This window comes from Orussus abietinus, unplaced genomic scaffold (genome assembly GCF_000612105.2).
Source record: "Orussus abietinus isolate OABI.00-Male unplaced genomic scaffold, Oabi_2.0 scaffold1, whole genome shotgun sequence".
Classification (NCBI taxonomy): Eukaryota; Metazoa; Arthropoda; class Insecta; order Hymenoptera; family Orussidae; genus Orussus; species Orussus abietinus.
Window position 1 is genome coordinate 4,606,197 of NW_019396017.1, and position 22,346 is coordinate 4,628,542.

A 22,346-nucleotide genomic window follows, 5' to 3' on the forward strand; every position below is an offset into this window, starting at 1 on the left:
CACCCGACCGCTCCCGGAACCCTTCCTCGCGGGTGTCCTTCCGCCCCCCTCCGAGCCCCCTTCGAGTGGGAACCTCGGTCAATCTTTGATATCGGACCGAGTACCGTCCGCGCCAAAACGGTCCTAGGAAGGGACCCCGGCAAGGGAGTTTCCGGGCCTCGACCACCTGTCCCCCTCGTAGTACGTTCACACCGAGTCGGCTCGCGCAACGCGGCATTTTACGAGACACCATCGATCGGTTTCGCGGTCGATAACAATCGGGCTCGGATTCGGGCACAGATTTGGGCATCGCTTCGCGCAGAGGGTTCAAAAGCCACGCCCACGACTGCTGGTCAACGAGCGGGCAGAATCGCGAAGCGGGAAAAGACGCCTCGCCCAGCCTCTCGTATCGGGACCGAGACGTCGCCCTCGAAAATTCGGGCACGGATTCCAGGGCGACCCCGCGACGTGCATCGGACCTTTCCAGTCCGAGAGATCGGGAGGCCCGGACTCGAAAGAAACGGCCGGAAATTCGAGGAAGAGACGCAATCCCCTCCGACGCTCGAGTTCCCGGAGGGATCCGTACCTGTGCGCTATCCATTTCTCCGTTTATCTCTCTCGCTTCTCCCTCGGTCGCCCTCTGGGTCGGGCGATCGAGTTCTTCGCCCTTCGGGCCGACTCCGCCGGTCGATCGGTCGATCGGTCGGTCGCCCGATCGATCGATTGATCGATAGGTAATGATAATCATAATGATAATAATAATGACGATGACGATGATGATGATAATAATAATAACAACGATAACAACAACGATAATAATAATTATAATGCAAGAAAGAACGCAAAGTAAGGGAACGAATCAACGTACCGGTCTGAACGATGAAAACAGTCGGGTCGAAGGAGGATGCCGGATGGCGCTTTCGCAGAACGGAAGCGGTAGGTCCCGAGTCAAAGAACCGACCGAACCCCGACCTCGTCCCGACGCCCCGCGGACCTTCACGACGGCGACATGGCGCCCGCCCTCGACGGCCCTCCCCGCGGTCCGCCCAGAGTCTCGAGAATCCGGACCGAGCGATTCGCGAGACGGAACCGCTTCCGCTGCAGCTCGCTCTCTGGAGATCTTCCTAGGTGCGGTCTCGTCCCGGTCGCCCTCGTTCTCCCTCGCGCCGCGCCCAAGCGACGCTTCCCCCGGACCTCCGACGCGCGGAACGCGAACGGGTTCGAGCTGGGATGTCCGACTTTAGGGAGCGAGACCGGTAATCGGAACGTAATCGATAAATGACAATTAACGGACCAAACGAAACAACGAATCGAATAAGTAAGGTTAAGTATAAGAAAGGTGAGAATGTGGGACGGGCGACGGCCTCCAGGAACGCAATGCCCTGGGTGGTGCGCCAACTAAACTGAGGAACGGGGTGGAACCGGGCCGGCCGCGGCTCCGGAGGGGGTGGCCGCCCCCGGGGGTGCGCGCGCCGCGCCCGAGTCGCCGAGTCGCGCGCACCCGCCCGGGACCCTTCTTTGTCTCGAATCGTTACTCCCTGTCGCTCCCTTCCCGCCCCCGGGCTCCTCGACCGTCCTCGATCGTCCTCGACCGTCTCGCTCGGCCTGGGCCACGTGGTGAACGCACTCCGAGAAGGGAAGGCGCGTCCCCGGTCGAGCTCGCCCAGCATCCCGACACCGAAACGGGCCCCCGCGGCACCCCGGGACCCGGGGACCCGGGGACCCGGGGTGCCGCGACTCGAGAGGGGGCGGCGGGGTCGTCGGGGGGAATCCGAATATCGATCCTCGCGTGCTCCCAGTCATTCACTCCCGAGCGACGGCCGTTCTCCGGGCGGCGGCCGAGCAGGGCTGCCAACGCGCCCCGGAGCTTCCCGAGATCCACTTTTCGCTCCACCTTTCGTCCAAGCGATGACCCCGATCCTGGACTTTCCCGGAGGGACCTCGCGCCGTTTCCTTCGGATCGAACGGCGGCGTCTCCCTTCGCGTCCGTCCGGCGAGAACCGGCCGGGACGGGGGTTAGCGAGTCGCGACGGACACGCAGCCCCCTAGGTGTGCGCCTATCGATTAAACGAGCCAGGGAAACCGGCGAACCGGCCGAGGGTCCCCGAGCTCTCGGCCGCTACGCCGGAGCAGTTTCACCCCGGCGATATGTCGGACGTCGAATCCGGTACGCATCCGCGTCGCGAGTGCCTCTCCGGCCGTCCGTCCCGACGTCCTCGATCCGCGATCACGCGAACCGCTCGGTACCGACGCCTCTCGGATCGCGTGACCTCGGCGAGATTCGGCCGACTCGTTCCGGACGCGTCTCGTCGAGGCCCGAAACGAGGATGGAAGGTCGATTCCCTCTCGGAGGAAGGGGAACGGAAGGAAGCGGTCGGGAGAGATCGCGGATCCGCCTTTCGTGACGAGAGGCATCCGACTCGGCTCGCTTCGAGGCGATAAAATCAATCGCCAGGCACGATCTTTTCTTCGAACTCGGGGCCCCTCGGAGTCCCCGCTCCCCCTGGGGGCCGGGGACTCCGAGGGACCGATTCGGGAGGTGGACGCGCAAGGGGAGGCTCGCGTGATCGGCAGGTGACGGATTTCTGGCAGCCGGCCGAAGTGGAAATCTCGCCTCGAACACGAACCGGGGGTCGACCCGGTACCGCCTTCTTCCACCCCCGAAGCTCCGGAGTCTCCGACGCCTCCGAGGTGCGAGAAATCAGTCCGTCCACGGGCCTTCGCCGACCGGGACCGTTCTGGACCTCGCGAGAGAAAGCCAGGGGGGTGGAAAATGGCGGAGGGGCGCGATCCTCTGGAGCACACGAGCCTGTATCGCAAAGCCGGTCAGGAATCTTCCATCCCGGGCCCCCGGGCCCCCGGGCCCCCGGGCCCCCGGGCCCCCGCGCCCCGACTCGGTCCCGAAGCCCCTTAACCGAGAGAGGGTCGTTTCAGACAGCGAGGAAAGCGACGCGGAGAGCGGCCTGGGGAACGTCAACCGGCTGGTGATCCGCCCTCCCGGGAGCAGCGGGAAGGCGAAGAAGGGTCACCTGTGCTTCGACGCCTCCTTCGAGACCGGAAACCTCGGCAGGGTCGACCTCGTCTCCGAGTTCGAGTACGACCTCTTCCTGCGGCCGGACACCTGTAGTCCGAGATTCAGGTTCTGGTTCAACTTCACCGTGGACAACGTTCGGGCCGAACAGAGGGTCGTCTTCAACGTCGTCAACGTGTCCAAGAGCAGGAACCTCTTCCGAGACGGCATGACTCCGCTCGTCAAGAGCGGGAGCCGCCCGAGGTGGCAGCGGATTCCCCGTCGACAGGTCGGCGAGAGAGAGAGAGAGAGAGAGGGAGGATCGCCCGACCGTCTCCCAATTGAGCTTTCCGTTCCAGGTCTTCTACTACGAGTCGGCCCAACACCGGGACCACTACGTCCTGAGCTTCGCGTTCGCCTTCGACCGCGAGGACGAGGTCTACCAGTTCGCCCTGGCGTACCCCTACTCGTACTCGCGGCACGTCGGCCACCTGGACAACCTCTGCTCCCGCTGGAGCTTCGTCAGGCGCGACACCTTGGCCCTGTCCATCCAGAAGCGGAAGGTGGACCTTCTGACGGTGACCGGGGTCCCGGGGTCGGGGGCCGAGGACCGCCCGAAGCGGGTCGTCGTCGTCTTGGCGAGGGTGCACCCCGGGGAGTCGCCCTCCTCCTTCGTCTGCCAGGGCCTCGTCGACTTCCTCGTGAGCGCGCATCCAATCGCGAGGGTTCTTCGCGACTACGTCGTCTTCAAGATCGTGCCCATGCTCAACCCCGACGGCGTGTTCCTTGGGAACTCGAGGTGACTCGATTTCCGTCGGTAGCCTCGCGAGCCCGCTCCGACCGCCCCGACTCGTTCCAGGTCCACGCTGACGGGGACGGACCTCAACCGCTCCTGGAACCGAATCTCCGAATGGGCCCACCCGACCCTCGCGGCCACCAGAACGCTGCTCGAGGCCCTCGACAGGGACTCCGCCTCGCCGCTGGACTGCGTCCTGGATATCCACGCCCACGCCAACGCAACCGGCGCCTTCGTCTATGGCAACGCCTACGACGACGTCTACCGGTACGAGAGGCACGTCGTCCTGCCCAAGATACTGGCCCAGCTCGCCGAGGACTACGAGGCCGGGTACACGATGTACAACCAGGACCCGCGGAAGGCCGGCACCGCCCGGCGGTTCCTCTGCCAGCTGCTGAGCGAGCGGGTCAACTGCTACACCGTCCACGTGTCCATGTACGGCTACGCGCGGAAGGGCGCGCCCGGAATACTCCCCTACACCGAGGAGGGCTGTATCCTTTCCCGAGCACCGGACCGCTTCCCCTTCGAGTTCCTTGACTCGATTCCCGACAGACTTCCGCCTGGGCCGCAACCTCGGTCGGGTCTTTCTGGACTACTACAAGCTGCTGGGCCTGATCCCGAGCGGACTGCCGGATCAGCCGACCGGCAGGCGCGGCCGGCAGGCCGGACAGCGGAAGCGGCTGCCTCGGCGACGGCCTCGTCCTCGAACCGCCAGGACGCCCGCCCCGCTGCACTTCGCCAGGATTCACGAGTACCTAGTGCCCCCCTCCCTCTTTGTCCTCGGTCGGAAGCGATAAACGGGTCGTCGTTGTCGTTTCCAGGTACTTCCGAGAGGACGCGGCCGGCGCCGAGAGGGGACCGGCCGTTTCGGGAAGAATCGGCGGCGCGAGGACCAGGGTCGGCGGACCTCGGCTCGACGGGGCCTCGCGCGAGTCCTTCCACCCGGCGGCGCCTCCGGAACCGAGGCTCACCGTGATCGACTTCAACCAGCTGACGAGGGGCGGCCTGGACCTCGCCACGGGCCGGACGGGCCGGACGGGCCGGACGGGCCGGCCGGGCCGGCCGGGCCGGCCGGGCCGGCCGGGCCGGCCGGGCCGGCCGGAGGGCCCGAGGGCGGCCGCCGCGGCCGGGATCGATCGCCGCGAGCCGGTCGCCCCTTCGGTCGATCGATCGGCCCCGGGCCCGGGGACGTCGCGACTTCCGATTCGGGAAAACGGTTACTCTCTGGCACGTACCTGAATCGGTCGGAGCCGAATGTCGGCCGGGGCGACGTTCGTCGGGTTGCCGGGTCCGTCGGTCGTCGCGAGGCCGCGGACGGTCGGGAAAGCACCTTGTCGCGCGTCGGCGAGACCGCGTGGCCGCGCCGCGAGACTCCCGTCTATGTACACGGTTTCCTATTCTTCGGTATACTTATGCGCGGACGTGTCCGTCTATCTACTCGTATATATATATATGTACATATACATATCATAAGCCGAAGGGCCCGAACGACGACTTGACTTTCTTTCTTTTCAATCAATCCGAGAACGAACGAATCAATCAATATACGTCAATCAATTCGAACTGAACGGAACTAAAACGAAATAAATGAAACTAGCGAAAGAAGGGAGCAGACAAGCGGCCAGTAGCTTCTACCCCTGGGCTCGACGGAACTGGCTGCCCGGCCGGAGCTCGCCGCCCCGCCGCCCCGCCGACGCGCCCCGCCCCCGACCCGCCGGAGCCGTAAAAACCTCCCTCCGGCACGGGGTTGGCCGAGAGCAGGGCGGTGGTCGTTGAACCATCTATATGTCTCTCTGTGTCAGCCGTGCCTGCCCGCTGCGCGGATCCCGATGCGCCGCGGCGCGGGACTCGCGCCTGCTCGCGCCTGCTCGCGCCGCCGAGTCCTGCCGGAGACGCCCGACGATGCTCGAAATCAGGAACTGCCAGAATCCCTTTAAATTGCTTCGACCGCTCTCCTTTCTCTCCTGCGAGTCGTAACCGTTGGATCGGGAGATACGAGGAGGATCGCCGGAATGATCGTTACGCGCGGGATGGTTATCGAAGTTGCGATAAAAATACGCCGGGGAAATGGTCGATACCTTGAAATAAGGACGCTCGAATGAACGACCGTAGGTATCGTCGGGCCGTTCTGGAACACAGGAAACATCGGCTCGTTCGGTCGAACGAAATCTTCGTTCCGTGGGTTGCGGATAATAAAAAAAAAATTTGACTTTAAAATGAAATAAATATTTGAACGGTAATCGTTGCGATTGGAACAGTTGTCGGGTGCTTCCTCGAGATCGACCGCGGCCACGACCAGCCGACGGTAAGCCTTTTCGGTCGAGCGCGCTGACACCAGCTGGCACTACCGGACCAGCACCGGGTACCGAGTCTAACGGAATTGAACGGAATCTCGGGCGATTGCGGGCACTCGCGCAGCTCGAGGACGGTGGGGTCGGTAGGGTCGGTAACGGGACCGCTTCGTTGCCCGCGCTCTTTGGCCAAAATATCCCCCGAGAGCGAATGTGCGATCCATTGTATGCTAATTGGATAACGTCCAACGTTTCGTGTCATCGATAGCGGTAGCATATTTAATGAGAGCTCTACGCTTATCAACGCGAACCGCATTTGATGCATCGGGTACCAGGGTGGCAACACGGGAAAGGAAAGCCACAAAGTACGGTCCATGGCCCTGCTCTTCTTTACTCTTTATCAAAGCGTATTCTGCCGGGCGTATTTGTCATCGGAGCGCTACGCATCTGTAAGTGTCCGTTCTCGTGACGTTTGCAGCAATTTACAGGTGTACCGTAGCTCATTTGACCGATGAAGAATGTAACATCCGATTTGTAGCCACGATATTCGTCCAAAGGACGGATCTTAGAAATTGGCAGGTATAACGTGCGAGAGCATGGAGGCGGGTGTTTTAACGAGGGTCCTTCACGATTTCTTCACGACAATGGACGGTGAACTTAGTCTTGCGAGAGGCGACTATTTCTTGGTAATTACGTTATCGGTCTTCATGTCTAATCTAACCTAACAGAGATTCTTATTACGTTTCGTGAAGAAACGTTACCGACGTACGAATTCGTTATACGATTCTTTGGCAGATTTACGATGTTATCGACAAACATTGGTGTTACGGTCAGTCGTACGATAAGTCTGGCCGATTTCCATTAAGTCATCTACATAAGGTGGATCTGCCGTCGGTGGACACCGATCGGTCATTATTTGTCTCTATCGCACCTTTCCCTGGGGAACGGGCCTCGGACTTATCTTTCGATAAAGGTAACGTCATGCCGTTATATCACTGGTAAAACAACTTCTGGATTGGTTGGTTTCCGCAGGTGAAGTTATCGTAGGAATACAAGATTTAGAATCAGGTTGGATGTTAGGTAGCATCGGAGGTAGACAAGGTGCATTTCCTGTGACCCACGTTTGGCAATTGGACGACGCGGTAATAAAGGTAACCCATGTTTTCTTTTATTATCATCTTTCCCTTTCTTATGTTGTCGATGTAATGTTTTAATCTAAATATATGCAATATTTACTATGTTTTTACAAATTTCTTCTTCTCTCAGAAAGCGACGTCTAAGAGAAATGTTTGCCAGAAAGCCGTAGTGAATATGAATCTAAAGGCAGAGCTTGAGGAAGAATTGGATCTTACCAAAGGTGACATAGTTACCATAATAGAGATTTTGGATGATGGCTGGTGTCGGGGAGTAACAAACGATGGTAGGAAAGGTACTTTCCCCGAAGGATTTGTAGATTATTTAAAAGACAACGAAAGCCACAATCGGTTGTCTACTGTCGAAAATGTACCATCGGTTGCCGTTCCAATGGTGAATTCTAGTACTATGGATGATATCTGTGTAAATAATCCAGTTAGTTGCGAAGACCCAGCTCCGAATTATTATGAAATATTTCCAGAATTTTTAAAGCCTATGGGCAGTGATTGTTTCGATATACCATACAATAATGTTAATCCCCTTGGCGTTAAGCCATATGCAATTACTCTATTTCCATTCAAGGCTCAATTTCCAAATGAATTAAGTTTTGGTGCAAATGAAGTGGTGCATTTAATAAAGCATATTGATTCCGAATGGATGGAGGGCTCCATTGATGGGATAAAAGGAATTTTTCCAGTATCGTACGTTAACATTATCGTGGACTGCGAAAATGCAAAAGTAGAACCCGTATCGGAGGAGTCCGAAATTATTTCTAAACAGCAAAACGCCTTGGACCCTGGAACACTAGTAAAGGTAGAATATACCTTTGCTGCACAAATGGATGGTGATTTGAGTATTTTTGAGGGTGACATTGTAACTGTCGTTGAAATGCCTAACAGCGATTGGGTTATGGTGAGAAACAAAAAAGGAGATGTTGGCCTCTGTCCCAGAGGATACATTAATTCCCAGGTAGTAGACCCGATTGAATCTGATTTCAGTCAGGATGCACTAGAAGATTTTGTAGTAATAAGAAACGAAAGGGAAAACGTTTCGACAGCTGAGGAGGAGAAAATAAAAAGACTATCTGAACCACATAGACCAGCACCTCCTGCACCTGATCCTGGTCGAGTTCCTTTAGAAAAATATAATAGTGACGATTCAACGGATAACGCGTCGACATTAATGAGAAAGAAAAAAGCAGACCAACGTCAGAACGTCATATCTGAATTGGTGATTACCGAAAGGGAATATGTGAGAGATTTAAAGATAACATACGAAACGTTCCATTTAAACAGTCCACAAATTTTGGAATCCAGAGGAATCGATGTTGCCATCTTATTTGGAAACATAGAAGAAGTCATAGAGGTTGCAGAGGAACTGTTGGATATGATGTTCCGGGCTATGAAAGGCTGCGACGAGGAGGTCCAAACAATTGGGCCATGTTTCTTAAAAATGTCCGATAAGTTACAAACGGTTTATGGAAAGTATTGCGGTAATCACGAAGCAGCGTTATCTTCATTAAAGAAGGTTACCGTCTTAATTAGAGGAAGCCTTTAAAAAGTTTTTTAAAAAAAGCGCAAGAGTTAATTAACTATAATTTTCTGGCTTCCGGTACTTTTTCCTAATCTAATGTTCATTTCAGTATGAAGAGAACAAAGAAATCATGGCTATATTTGAAAAAGGAATTGAAACATTGCGCCATCAGATAGCATGCTTTGATATGAGTTCTATTCTGATTAAACCTGTACAGAGAATCTTAAAGTATCCTCTTATGTTGAACGAGCTTACCAAGGTGAGTGTAGGTTGGATTATCTTAGTAAAATATAAAGTATCGTGTAACTAATTTTCTCTTCAGTGTACCGAAACCGAACATCCGGACAAACTCGAAGTAGAGGAAGCATGGAAGGTCATGACCGATGTAGCCAGTCATATCAATGAACACAAGCGGAAGAAAGATTTGGTATCCAAGTACTTACACGGTGACAATACATTAATGCGGAAAATGGCAAAGTTAAATATGCATTCGGTGGCTAAAAAGTCTTCCAGATTGAGCGCTAAACTATCAGCAACTCTAGGACTGACTAACCTCTCAGCGGATCCTGAATTCGAAGAGCTTGAACGGCAATTTAAGTCTTTGGAAAAGTGCACAATGCAGCTGGCCAAAGATGTCGAACAGTGTGTGCTTTACTTGAGCGACGAAGCCATGGCCGGAGAGGTTCTTTCCAATTTGCTTCACCAATACTATCAGGGTACACCGAACGACACGATAAAAAGACTACGAGAAACGCGTACGATTATTTGGACACAGTTCTTTAAAGAATTAAAACTGTGTCTCGAGAAAAAAGTTTGCGAACCAATCAACTCTCTTATGACATTTCTCGAGGGTCCTGAAATGCTCATTACGAAGCGGTATGACAAATTACTGGATTACGATGCAGCAATATCCAGAAGTGAGAAAAATAAGGATTCCAGAATGGTACCCATTTCACTTTGTTATTTCTAGATGGAACTGCTTTCTGCCTTGAAATTCAGAATGGGAAATTTCTTTACTCCTGTCTTTCAGGTACAAGAGGAATTGGCTACAGCTAAGAGTAATTATGAGGCTTTAAATCAGCAGTTATTAGAAGAACTACCTATTTTAATAGGTGCAGCAACAACAATACTGATCAATTGCATCGAAGCACTCGCAAGTGCTCGTCGACTCCTTAATGGAAAGGTCACTAACCGCTATCTGTCACTTTCAGAGGTAAAAGCGAAATCGGTACCATCTAGTTAATGATACATTGGAACTTCTGAGCAGCAGTTATATGTCTTAATGATTTGTTTCACATAGTATATCTTATTGATTGACTTAGCAATCAATGTCTGCCGTAACAGCATTAACCACAGTGTATTCGTTTCAGTGTCTCGCTCATGTAACGTCCCAAAATATCCTAGAATCGTTTCTAGTGAACCACAATCTACTGTGGAATCAAATATCTCGATTCAATGTGACCGGAATCAATTCCAAGAAGGAAGATAGTTACTCGAAATGGAGTATACAAAATGATCGCCTCAGAGCAGTCCTACGTGCCAAGTATCCAGCTGAGAAATTATACATAGTTACGGAAAGTGTAATAGGCATATCCCCACTGGATATGGGCGCTGGAAGGGGGACCCTGGTAGCTGTGATAAAGAAGCAAGATCCTATGGGCACTACGACGACATGGTTCGTGGATAATGGAGTGCAACAGGGATTCTTATCGAGCCAACACCTAAGACCTATCCAAGAACGGGAGTATGGATGCCCTGGAACAAATGAGGAATCTAGTCGATCGAGTACTCCGGATTTAATGTCATTGGATTCCCCGGAGAAACAATCCAGTACACTCATACCTGAGAGAGTGGAACACCGTTATTCGAATCTTATCGACCATAGCCAGAATACTCGAGACGACGTCAATAACAGAGGCAGCGTACCCCGGATATCCATGTATGATTTCGGTTCAAGCGATGGGGTTTGTATTAGATTTTTCCATCTATGTTAATTAAAAGAACTGAAAGGTAATCTTTTACCATCAAAAAATACGATCGAGTATCAAATTAAATATATTCAACGGAAATAGTGCCTGAAAACAAAATTACGATTCCATATCTCAAATTAAAAAAAAAAATAATTTTTTGCTTCATTTGTTGCAATCGCAAAAATTCTAAGCGTCTTTAATTTTACACGTGTTTTACACCTCGCATCGTAAGAAAATTAAATTTTTTCATAAATATTTCAGTTTTATAAGGTGCTCTATGACGTCTCGTTAAGGCACCCTGGGACGTTGAGTGCTTTAGCAGGACAAGTGCTGAAACTTATACAGCCCCATGATGAAAAAGGGAATGCCGAATGGTGGTTGATGAAGGATCGTGATGGGCATACTGGTTATGTACCAAGTAATTTTATGGAACCTCACAATTATTAATAACAGTTATTTATTCGATGTAATTTACTTAGAGTTTGTATATACCTAAAAGTACTTAGTTATGCTACTCTACCGCGATTTGCGTACAGTATAGGAATAAGAAAAAAAAGTGCTAGCTCCTTATCAACACAATCGTGTATTATATCGATACGGTATATTTCTATATTTCTGTACATATTTGGAAAAATATAGATTAAAGAATAAAAATGTCAACAGTTAATTGAGATTTATTACAGAGATGAATTGGGGAGATTGTTCACGGGCAGAGTTGCGCGATCGCGTTCTGTGCTGTCCCCAGTGGAGCATGCAGGCGGCTCATGCACCTGCTCCCAATGGCGGCCCAACTCAGAGATAAGTTGGAAACAAACATGAGTGCGTTAGCTGTCCGCATCCTCCACCGGGAGGCAGCAGAGGACGCGATCACGCGATCCTGTCCGTGAGCTATCTCCCATCTCATCTCTATAACCTTGAAATGTCATTCATAGTTGGACCCGGTATATTATTTCGCCTGCGTGTTGCGTACTGTTTATTCGTCGTCTGACTGTAAAGTAAGTTTTTTAAAATGGGTGGAAAATGGTCAAGTATGGATCCGTCCAACATCGATGTCCCTGAATTAAAAAATTTGTTGGAACGGGATCCTTATTTGAAACCGTATGAAGCGGAAATACGGAAAAGGTTGTTTTTCTCATACTTATCTTACTTTAATACTTAATTTCAATAATAATTGATTTCATATAAACGGCGTGTTAAGCCTAGCACTAACATACTTTAATGCTATAATTCTAAATTAAATTCAATTTATATTTAGGTACTTTTGAGAGTTATTGCCAATTATAAATGGCACTTGTTTAAAAACGTGCCCATGTTGCTTTGATTGATTTAAGGTATGCCGTATTTAAGGACTACAAAGACATGATAGAAAATGGAGACAAGACGATAGATGATTTTTCAAAGAGCTACAGAGATTTTGGTATACATATCAAAGAAGACAATAGCGTCGTGGCGATGGAATGGGCTCCAGGAGCACAAGAACTTTTTTTAACTGGGGATTTTAGTAAGAATATTTCATAGCCTATCGATATTTTAATCCATCTGAGTTTTATAACAAAAATGTATACAGTAGTTTGTAATTAAAGATAGTTGGAATAAGATGCAAACTCCGTATAAGAAATTAGAATTTGGTAAATGGGAATTGAGATTGGCTCCAAATGCTGATGGCAGTTGCCCGATTCCACATCTTTCGGAGGTTAAAATTATCGTTAAGACCAATAACGGGGAGCTATTGGAGCGATTGAGTCCTTGGGCAACTTATGTGACTCAGGCTATAAACCGCTGTGAAGGAACAACTTATAAACAACGTATCTGGCACCCAGAACAGGTATCGAATTTAATTCTTTTTTATAACAAAAACAGATATTAATATTAATCTCCTTGGTCTAAATGGTTTATGGGTCATTTCGTATAGGTTTACAAACCCGTCCATCCCAAGCCTAAGAAACCGGAAAGCCTTCGTATCTATGAATGTCATGTCGGCATTGCAACACAGGAACTACATGTTGGAACATACTTAGAGTTTGCTAAAAATATTATACCTAGAATCGTTAAACAGGGTTATAATGCTATACAGTTGATGGCTATTATGGAACATGCATACTATGCCAGTTTTGGATACCAGGTACTAACTAGCAATAATTTCTTCCAAATGTACGATTATTTCTATCCGCTAACCCTCTATAGTTATTAATGAGTTCTTTATATAAAATTAAGGTCACTTCATTCTATGCTGCTTCATCGCGATATGGTACCCCAGAGGAATTGAAAGAACTCATAGATGTTGCCCATAAGCACGGTCTTTTCGTTCTACTAGATACCATTCATTCGCATGCCTCAAAGAACACATTGGACGGTTTGAATATGTTTGATGGTACAGATTCGTGCTTCTTTCATTCGGGTAGCCGGGGTGAACATCCTCTCTGGGACAGTCGTCTGTTTAACTATGGAGAGTACGAAGTACTTCGATTCCTATTGTCCAACCTGCGCTGGTTTATCGAGGAATACGGCTTTGATGGATTCAGGTGCGGTGCTTTTGAACTATTCTTTTCGTTTGTATACTGGTTTCTTTTTCTTTTTTTTTTTTTATATAGTAACAAACGTGATTACAAGGAATTTATTTTAACATAGATTTGATGGGGTCACCTCAATGCTGTACCATTCTCGAGGAGTTGGTCAAGGTTTTAGTGGCCATTACGATGAATACTATGGTTTGAACGTCGATGTAGAAGGCATAGTATATTTAATGCTAGTAAACGATATGCTGCACAATTTATATCCCGAGATGGTTACCATCGCTGAGGATGTCAGCGGCATGCCAGGGGTTTGCAGGTATAAACGTACATTGCTCGAAGTATGCAATAACATTAAGCACTTTAACCTTTTTCTGAACTTTGAATGGTCAAATTTCTATGAATTTCACAAAACTATTAAGGGGACACTAAAAATCCTATGAGATTTACGTTTCATAGGCCTGTAGTGGAAGGTGGCATTGGGTTCGATTATCGTCTTGGAATGGCCATTCCCGATAAGTGGATTAAATTGTTGAAGGAAATAAAGGACGAGGACTGGAGCGTAGGTGACATATGCTGGTCCCTGACAAATCGCAGATGGATGGAAAAGACGGTGGCTTATTGCGAATCACATGATCAGGCACTAGTGGGAGACAAAACAATCGCCTTTTGGCTCATGGATAAAGAGATGTACACACACATGAGTACTCTTAGTCCACCTAGTCCAATTATCAGTCGTGGAATTGCTCTGCATAACATGATTATGCTGATCACGCACTCTCTGGGTGGAGAAGCTTATCTTAATTTTATGGGTGAGTACGTTTTATGATGTTTCAAAGGCTGAGACAAACTCAATATCAGAGAATTCTAATCACTGGTTGTAGGAAACGAGTTCGGTCATCCCGAATGGCTGGACTTTCCACGAGTAGGTAACAATGATAGTTATCATTATGCCAGACGCCAGTGGAATTTGGTTGACGATGAATTATTAAAATATAAATTCATGAATAACTGGGATCGAGCTGTGAATTTTCTTGAAGAAAAATACGGCTGGCTACATTCTAACCCCGTAAGACTTTGCTTGGGTTGTGCAATGATACGCGTTTAATATGTAGGTGATTAATGCCCAGATATTTTAGGGTTACATCAGTTGGAAACACGACACCGATAAAGTTATAGTATTCGATCGAGCTGGTCTTGTGTTCGCGTTTAATTTTCACCCAGCAAAATCATTTCCTGATTACCCGATTGGTGTCAACGAACCTGGAAGTTACAAGGTCATTTTAAACAGTGACCACAAGGAGTTTGGTGGAGAAGCACGAATAGATAATAGCGTGGAACATTTATCAATGCCCGAATCGTTTGCTGAAAAACCACACAGAATCCTTGCCTACATACCCTGCCGTACCGCAATTATTTTTGTTAAAGGTATTTATACCTATTTCATTCGGAACTCTACTTAGATCAATTATATGAACAACCATTTTCTTTTTCTAGTGTCCTGAATCATCGGTGCACCATAAATAAAAATAGCAGGGCATAGTACCGATCATACAATGAAAAGTGAAAGGAAATTATTTTTGTATCGGATCTATTTCATATCTAGTTTTATAGATCGTTAAATTCTGGACTTAATGAATTTGAGAGTTTTTCTGAAATATTAGCGTTCATACAGTAATAACTAAATTCAAGTACTGATGTCAATAACCATGTGTAAATATGTTTGTTGTCACGACTACTGTTGGTATTACTACATTGAGACATGTAGAAGTAATGATGTTCGCAAATATTTTTTTAAGGATGTTAAATAACCAGTCTGATTTAAGAAACAGAAAAATCCCTTGATCTGGGTTAAATTTGAACTCAAATGTTATTCTTTGTTTCAGTGGTAGAAAAGAATCGTATTTTTTTATTGTAAAAATCTCTCGTTTTAATATATTTGATTGATAAGTTAAAATTTATCATTTTTGTTCAATCATTATTCGGCAAACGTAATTTAATAAATTCTACCATACATTCACACATTATTCACTCTATGCCAATAATTGACCGTTACTTGGTAATATACTTAAATATTGAAATTGTGCTTCGTTTACATCGTAATCTTTCATCTTATCTTCTAAAATCCACCATCTATCTAAAAATCCGACATCAATTATTCTTTGATGGAATGTAATGTATCTTGGCTGCAGATACGGGCATGTAGCCTTATACAATGCACACATTTTATCATAATTATCCACCCAAATTAAGGACATTATACCTAAATTTAGGCAACGGATCGTTCTCTCGTTATAACACTGTTCAATCCACATTAAATGTTCAGTGCTCGCTGGGTTACGTACCATTTCGCCTACTTGAACCAGTTTACTTGCATTTTGAATAACTGCATCCCGGAAAGAAACTTCATCCGGATTATGCTTAGAAAGATAATACAAACCTCCTAAAACTAATTGAAATATATCAGTGCTTTGATACAAAATGGACTATGTGAGAATACACACAGACAGGGTGTCTCAAAATTTGTGCAATCTATAAGTAGGATATAATTCTTTTTGTAAAATTAATATATACGTAATTTAATTTTTGTAGTTAGCAGGTTCTGCACAAGATCAGGAAAGTCCCTATGCGACGACGTTTCAGTTTAAGAATAAGTTAACCATAAAGAGTATGGACGCGTATACAAGTTTGTCAAATTTTGGAACAACCTGTATATTAAACGCTATCAATATTTGTACGATACATACATGAGAAATATATAGAAGCACGTATCGGTCGGTCTTTACAGTCCTTGGTAATATCGATTGCAACATCTCTGTAATCGATATAAAGATTCCTCCAATATTTCCCTAAAAATAAATATCACACTCGTACTTGTTTTCATTAATACCACGGAACGTATAATTGAAATAGAAAAATAAGAATAAACCTACCCCAACGCTCTAAGAAAGTCCCTTTAAACCTTTCCGGTGTTTCAAAGTTTGCAACTTTATTCGCGATTTGATTGAATTTTGATTTATACAAACAAAGAAGAGATCTGAATCTTTGAACTGCATTCGCTTTCTGTGTCGCCATACTAACTTACTAACTAGCGCTAATTAGGCTAAATAAGTGAAAGTAGCCGAAAGTGGCCGAGAGAAGATAAGAGTACCCTCGACTCGGGGAGCACGGTATGGAATGGTATGGAACTTCTTGGAACACATGCGCCGTTGTGCTACGAAAGATTGAGGTAACCAACGCGCCATTTCAACACCGGACGAGGAAGGAAGCGCCATCTCTCATCTACAAGAATTACTCGATGCATCGTTCGGCATGCGATTGTATCGGTCGACCACGACCTATATGCCGATAACACTCCAATTTTTCCTAAGAGAAATGCAACGACGAGACGGGCATAAAAATCGAAGCGTTTACGAATACGGAATTTTTCACCGCCGAGCCCCCGTTGGATTTCGTCCATGTCGGTCTCAACGGAGGCCAGGCAATCGAAAATCCGCTGAAAATGACACGATCTCCCATCGAAAATCGACGCACCTCTCCGTATCTCTGGTAAAAAATCAAAGCTATCCGCACGAGGTATCGATTCGTTGACGCCAAGTCGAGTCGATTACAGGATTTATCCATTTTTGTGCTTCGGTGTCCGTTTTGGAATACGAGGGCGCGCGCGTGCCCAATCGCGATTCTTCTCCAAAATATTCGCGTCGCGCCACCGAGATTGCGCACGAACGGCACAATGCTGTCGCGAGCTCTTCAAAGGATAAATCAACGTTGAGAAAACTGTCAAAACAAACCGTGTGGTTTCTCCGTCCGCTCCCAGGAGTCTTACGACGACCTAGATACGGCGAGCGACGTGACAACGTTCGCTTTCGTTGCAGATGTTTCCGTGTAGGAATACGCATCGAAGAGGAAGGATGCGTCGTCACGGAGAAGGCGAATAACGCTCGCGCAGTAAAATCCAACGAGCTTTATCTCACCATGTTACGATAGGTTCGATCTTTTCAAAAGTCCGTAAGCGACGCCCCACGGAAGGTAACGCATAAAATCCCAAGAGAAAGGCCACCGCAAAGAGGTTTCCTCTCTCTTTTTCCGAAAACTAGGCTCGAGAAAGAAATCCTCGCTGCGATCCGTCCTACCTGTCTAAACGGTCCCTATTGGCCGCCGGGCTCTCGCAAAAGGAACACGAGAGGAGTTTACACGTAATTCTCGCTTGCGCAAACGGCCGACGTCGGCGCTATTGTTGCGCAAGTCGAGAAAAAACCGGCTGCAGCATGGGTGAACGGTTTTCGTCCGCCTATCGACTCGGATCGAAACGAAAGTCCGGGGGCTCGGATGAGGAGCGTTTCCTACCGTTCGCTTATCGACGTTTACCTCGTCGAACGACCACTTTGGAGAGACAACTCGCATCGATTTTATTCACACCGATCTTTCGTACACTAGGTTCGAGGATTCCCGCTTCCTGCCCTCTCAAGGATCCATACCCTTCGGGAAGTGAGTCGGTTTTAGATCGAAATCGCGACCTAACAAACAGAGGAGAAACAAATTGATAACGTTCGCGCTTTGCGAGCAAAAAAATAAAATGCACCCTCGCGGGGTCTGATACATAAATATTAAATAAATTGGGCGAACTATGACACGGGTGGCCTACCTATCTAATGCCCGCTTATGCGTACGCACAAGATCGAAAATATTTACAGGAACGTTCGCGTTTGCTCCTGGCCTGGACTGGACCTGGACGAAAATGCGCACGCACTCGTTGCGCTCGAGTTCGCACCCGAGGGGATATTCCCGCGCCTTTTTTTAACGACGCCAAGGACGCCGAAACGAGCACGACCGTCGAGATTCGCCTGGGAAGCGGGATCCTTGAAACGGAGAGAGCTTCGGATTTCTTTAAATATCGGGACATCGTCCAACGTGGTATAAAAATTCCGGGAAATCGGTGGTTTCGCCGGCAAACGGATACGCGGTGATACAACGGATCGTAGGTGAAATATTTCAAACTTCCGGAACATCGCCCTCCGAAACATGCTCGGAGCGGGTCGTCTCGACGGGATTTTCGTCATTCGGTTTTCTACGCGGGTAATGCGATTCACTTAATTTTCATATCTTTTTTTACATTATACGAAATGACACGTAAATGACTTAATTCGCTCGAGCGACGACGACGACGCCGCGTAGAAAGTAGGTAGGCCGGCGTAGGTTACCTATATCGTAACCTACGCCGGCAACGTAGAAGCATTACGGCATGGAGAGACGTTACGCGCCTCCACCGAGGGCGATCGTCGCGAGAAAAGCGAGAGCGATTCGACCACGACCGAGATTTCTCGCCCGTTGGCGCGGACGTGCGTTATCCCGAAAGAGAGGAAACCCAAGGAATGCAATCGCCTTATTGTCAATGTATTGACTAGAAAATTCTGGAACGTGGATGCCAAGGGCAAAAGTTTTCCCAAACGCAAATGTCGCTCGATACAGCGGAGACCGGATTTAGCTCAAGGTGCCAAACGCGCGATTACTTTAATCGCGAAACGGATTTTCATCCAACGTTGCGTTTAATCTTGACTGCCAAAATCGCGACGAGTATTATCGGACGATCGAAAGAAAGCGAGAACTCGGGCCCTGCGTGGCCGCGCTAAAAAAATGCCTGAAATTCTCCAGAGATCGTCGCCTTAAGGAAATCGAAGTCGAGTCGGGTCGGGTCGCTCGTCTCGCGAGCCACGCGAACAACGGGTAAGGACGACCGCGCACAGAAGACGCGTAAACACCTGTTAAATACGAGATACGGTTATACGAAGTCATGGAATAAAAATTCGATAAAAATGATCGAATTGAACGGAGCAAATTCTCCCGACGCTCGTTCGAACGTCGGCGATCCGTTGCGAAATATTCTCGGCTGAGATTTCCTTCGGAAAATAGCGAGGTATTCGTTGCGTTCGGACCCTTGGGACCGAGGGTAAAGGAGTGACCGTTGTCAACGACTTTGAGCTGCATAGAATACTGACCGACAGGGAGAGAGGCCCCCGACGATGGTCCTCGCTTGCGGCCATTGGGAGCCTTAGGAAAATCTCAATCGATAGAGAGCTCGAAGACGAGTGTTCCCCAAAGTTACTGTCGGCCCGAAACGTCGTCTTAAAAATAGGAGAAACCTTCCTTTTCATGAAATTCCGCGTTCTCATATTTGCACGGATATCTCTTGCTGCTACTACTACACGTATCAAAAATAGTTTAAACGCAAAATATACTTTACAGGAGTATAGTTCGCAAGATATTCGAGGAAATTTGATATCGTGGAAGTTCACTTTCGGAGGTCCATACGTCGGGCCGAAGATAGTCGAACGCTCAAAGAGACATGTTCCGTGTCTAGTTTTGGAAGTAGTTAAATTTAAAAATTCCCCACGGTTCCCCGAATCCTATTAAAATGTCCCCTACGGAGGCAAACGTTACGAAAATGGGAAACGGATAGAAAAATCGCGTGAAATAATCGTAAGGTTATGTGCAACTTTTCAGATGCGCGAGATTTTGAATCACGTTTGAAACGTTCTTCCAACTAGAGCGGGCTTTCTTCGGAGCGACCCTCGCACGGATTCCACTCATCCCCTACTTACATCACTAGAGCATATTAACCCTTTGCACTCCGCTGCCCCCTCTGAGGGGACATTTTAAGTCTAAATGGGATGGCGCGGAGTGCAAAAGGTTAAGTACGTATATCGCCAACGATAAGTGTACGGATTTGAGCCGTGAGCACGCCCGTAGAGAGCGACAATTGCGGTGAGGTACACGATAGAGAGCAAGAGGAACGTTCTTATCACTTGCACTTGGTTTTGCCGTCGAGTAACTTTTTCCAGAGTTCAAACTGCTCGCTGTATTTGACCATGTGTATGCTGATGCCTCGCTGCACGTTACAGGGACTGTAGGAGATTCTTTTGTTAAGAAACTCATTGGCATGGGCGCGTTTGATACCGAGTTTGTGAGCCACTATGCCCGTCGTAAAGACGTCCTCGAGTTTGAGGTAGGTCTGGTCGAGAGCCGCGTCGTAAAGTTTGTGAACGACGTCCCTCGAAAGCAGGTACGCCGGTCCCGTCGTGAAGTCAGGAAACACCGGCGGCTTGAACTGCGCTTGCGACACGTAATACTTGCTTCTCTTATTTCTTATGGGTTTCCACTTTTTTGCCAGTCTCCCAAAGATGACGTTTTTGTCCTTTGCGTGCTTATTAACGAACGAAAGTAATCGTGGCACGTTTATAAACATGTCATCATCCGTCTTCAGAAGGTACTTTGCCCTGGGACAGTAACCGTCGACCCACTCCAGGGTCGAAATGGTTTTAAGAGTTAAATTGGAGTAGGAATCGAAGAACCGACCACGTATCACATCCGCGAACATGTTCTGCTCTTGTTCCAGTACTCTTTCTAGCTTCGCGTCCATTGTCACGCCCAACATGAAGAGGATACCGACGTCTTTTCTTTGTCCAAAGTGCCCCCAGGTCTGTCTGATGGCAGTCCTAGCTTCTACGTGACTCGGGGCCGACATGATCACTACGATCAGTTCCATGCCCTTGCCGTATTCGGGACATCTTTCCGGTACCGATACGGAGTGTCCAAATTCATATATCGCACGTGCCGTATCTTTGCTCGTATTTACCATATTCTTGGTAGTATCGACCGTTCTTGCCAATTGTTTGATAAATCGATCGACGTTAGATTTGGATTCGTTCGACGCATTGGCAGTCAAAGATACCGGTTGAGAATTCAAAGTCGTGACAAACGAAGCGTTACTAACGTTATGTACCATGCTGACGTTTAGGCCGTTGCTTTCTAACGTTAAATTTCTTAATATTATCGTTACTTGAGAGTCTCCGCTAATATTCGAAGTTGGGTGGAGCGATTCTAGGACCAGAAGACGACCTGCGAAAAAACGTATAGCATGTTAGGTTTGTACTTGGGTATACTAATACAAAATAGAAATTATCGTTTGCAAAACTCAATCTTTCAAAGGATTAAAATATTCAATTTCTGAAAATAAATTTTGTTTGCCGTATCAAAAAGTGCTCGCGGGGTCGCTCGGTCAAAGAAACGTTTACCGGATATGATGTAACTAAATTTGTTTCAAGGCACTCTAAGTAGAAAATGGAACGCACGTTAAGCTATACATTTTACACGGCAAGCACGGTTACCGCGTCCTTGCAAATGTCGCAGATTCTTGAAAGACAACGTCCGATGAGTTAATTCTAATGCTAATCCGATGAAACTTACTAGCATTCCAAGTCGAAACCAAGGGTCGAAGCTCATAGACAGTGGTGCGGTAGTAAGCATAGAAGGTGAGAACGACGAGGCCAAGGATGAGAGTCTGCAGGAGGCGACTGCGTAGATGCAGGAACTGGTACATGATGACGAGTATCGCGATGTCCCAGGTCGAGAAGCGTCTCTGTCAACCAGTACCTCGGTGATGCGCGGTCAAATCATTTATATAACATCACGGCAGGCCTGCTACTCGTCGGAGTCGTCGCTTTATCCTTAAGCCGCGGTCCATTTGAGTCTTCTTCTGCCCTGCCTCGCAATCCGCTCCGTCCACCGTCGTCCGATGCCGGGCTCGGTCATACCGAGTCGAATGCGCACCGAAGGGTTCATCGTGCGCGTGCCACTTAGGTTAGGTTAGCGTTTCCTCGTCTCGATTCCGAAACTCCGACGGATCTTTCGACGAACGCGTCATCGCTCGTTACTCATCGAGTCGTTCTTTGCTCCACTCGCGATATTCGCGCATGGATACTGACAGATACCGACGTCCACAAGTGAATTCGACCGAACATTGGTCACAATTGGTCACGAACTCGGGAACGAACAGGAACAAACAGGAATGAACAGGAACGAAGGCACGGGCACGAGGCACGAGGCGACCAGAAATGAGTTGGGAGATTGCTCACGGGCAGGGTTGCGCGATCGCATCGTGTGCTGCCCTCTGGTTTCGTACATTAGCTTTCACCGTTTTTTGCCCCCAAGGGCGGCGCAACGAATTTCTGATAGGGACTGGCGCACTCGCGATGGCTGTGCCACCTACCAGTTGCCGTTGGCGACTCACGTATTCGCGATGGTAATACCATGCGGTAGTTGACGGTGGTGGCTTACCATTATGGC

General features: G+C 48.5%; 5 protein-coding genes across 7 annotated transcripts; 3 read left to right on the forward strand and 2 right to left on the reverse strand.

Annotated features, from left to right (window-relative positions):
- The first annotated feature begins 2,752 nt into the window (after positions 1 to 2,752).
- LOC105697906 (cytosolic carboxypeptidase 6) lies at positions 2,753 to 6,661 on the forward strand. The gene is made up of 7 exons (XM_023434747.1): positions 2,753 to 2,804; positions 2,914 to 3,278; positions 3,349 to 3,788; positions 3,849 to 4,276; positions 4,338 to 4,536; positions 4,607 to 4,806; positions 6,555 to 6,661. Exons 1-7 carry the CDS (start codon positions 2,753 to 2,755, stop codon positions 6,659 to 6,661), a joined length of 1,791 nt encoding a protein of 596 aa, XP_023290515.1.
- LOC105698185 (dynamin-binding protein) lies at positions 6,324 to 11,380 on the forward strand. Its single transcript, XM_012422217.2, has 10 exons — positions 6,324 to 6,525; positions 6,615 to 6,762; positions 6,872 to 7,049; positions 7,109 to 7,227; positions 7,343 to 8,737; positions 8,853 to 9,002; positions 9,066 to 9,686; positions 9,774 to 9,956; positions 10,114 to 10,707; positions 10,975 to 11,380. The coding sequence occupies exons 2-10, from the start codon at positions 6,673 to 6,675 to the stop codon at positions 11,158 to 11,160; spliced, it is 3,516 nt and encodes a 1,171-aa protein (XP_012277640.1). The 5' UTR covers positions 6,324 to 6,525; positions 6,615 to 6,672; the 3' UTR covers positions 11,161 to 11,380.
- A 230-nt stretch (positions 11,381 to 11,610) lies between these two features.
- On the forward strand, positions 11,611 to 15,239 carry LOC105698089 (1,4-alpha-glucan-branching enzyme). 3 transcript variants are annotated; one of them, XM_012422023.1, is made up of 10 exons: positions 11,611 to 11,835; positions 12,045 to 12,214; positions 12,297 to 12,538; positions 12,626 to 12,835; positions 12,928 to 13,235; positions 13,342 to 13,542; positions 13,683 to 14,035; positions 14,108 to 14,292; positions 14,363 to 14,651; positions 14,721 to 15,239. In XM_012422023.1, exons 1-10 carry the CDS (start codon positions 11,723 to 11,725, stop codon positions 14,726 to 14,728), a joined length of 2,079 nt encoding a protein of 692 aa, XP_012277446.1. In that variant the 5' UTR covers positions 11,611 to 11,722; the 3' UTR covers positions 14,729 to 15,239. The 3 variants fall into 3 exon arrangements, with proteins under 3 accessions (XP_012277446.1, XP_012277448.1, XP_012277447.1); XM_012422025.2 differs by having other exon boundaries at positions 11,612 to 11,708; XM_012422024.2 differs by having other exon boundaries at positions 11,615 to 11,835; positions 11,969 to 12,214.
- A 17-nt stretch (positions 15,240 to 15,256) lies between these two features.
- On the reverse strand, positions 15,257 to 17,475 carry LOC105698091 (mitochondrial import inner membrane translocase subunit Tim29). Its single transcript, XM_012422027.2, has 3 exons — positions 16,157 to 17,475; positions 15,971 to 16,072; positions 15,257 to 15,672 (listed from the first exon to the last, which is right to left on the reverse strand). Exons 1-3 carry the CDS (start codon positions 16,296 to 16,298, stop codon positions 15,257 to 15,259), a joined length of 660 nt encoding a protein of 219 aa, XP_012277450.1. The 5' UTR covers positions 16,299 to 17,475.
- A 132-nt stretch (positions 17,476 to 17,607) lies between these two features.
- LOC105698090 (beta-1,3-galactosyltransferase 5-like) lies at positions 17,608 to 22,096 on the reverse strand. The gene is made up of 2 exons (XM_012422026.1): positions 21,468 to 22,096; positions 17,608 to 21,119 (listed from the first exon to the last, which is right to left on the reverse strand). Exons 1-2 carry the CDS (start codon positions 21,598 to 21,600, stop codon positions 20,023 to 20,025), a joined length of 1,230 nt encoding a protein of 409 aa, XP_012277449.1. The 5' UTR covers positions 21,601 to 22,096; the 3' UTR covers positions 17,608 to 20,022.
- Between the last annotated feature and the right edge of the window lie 250 nt (positions 22,097 to 22,346).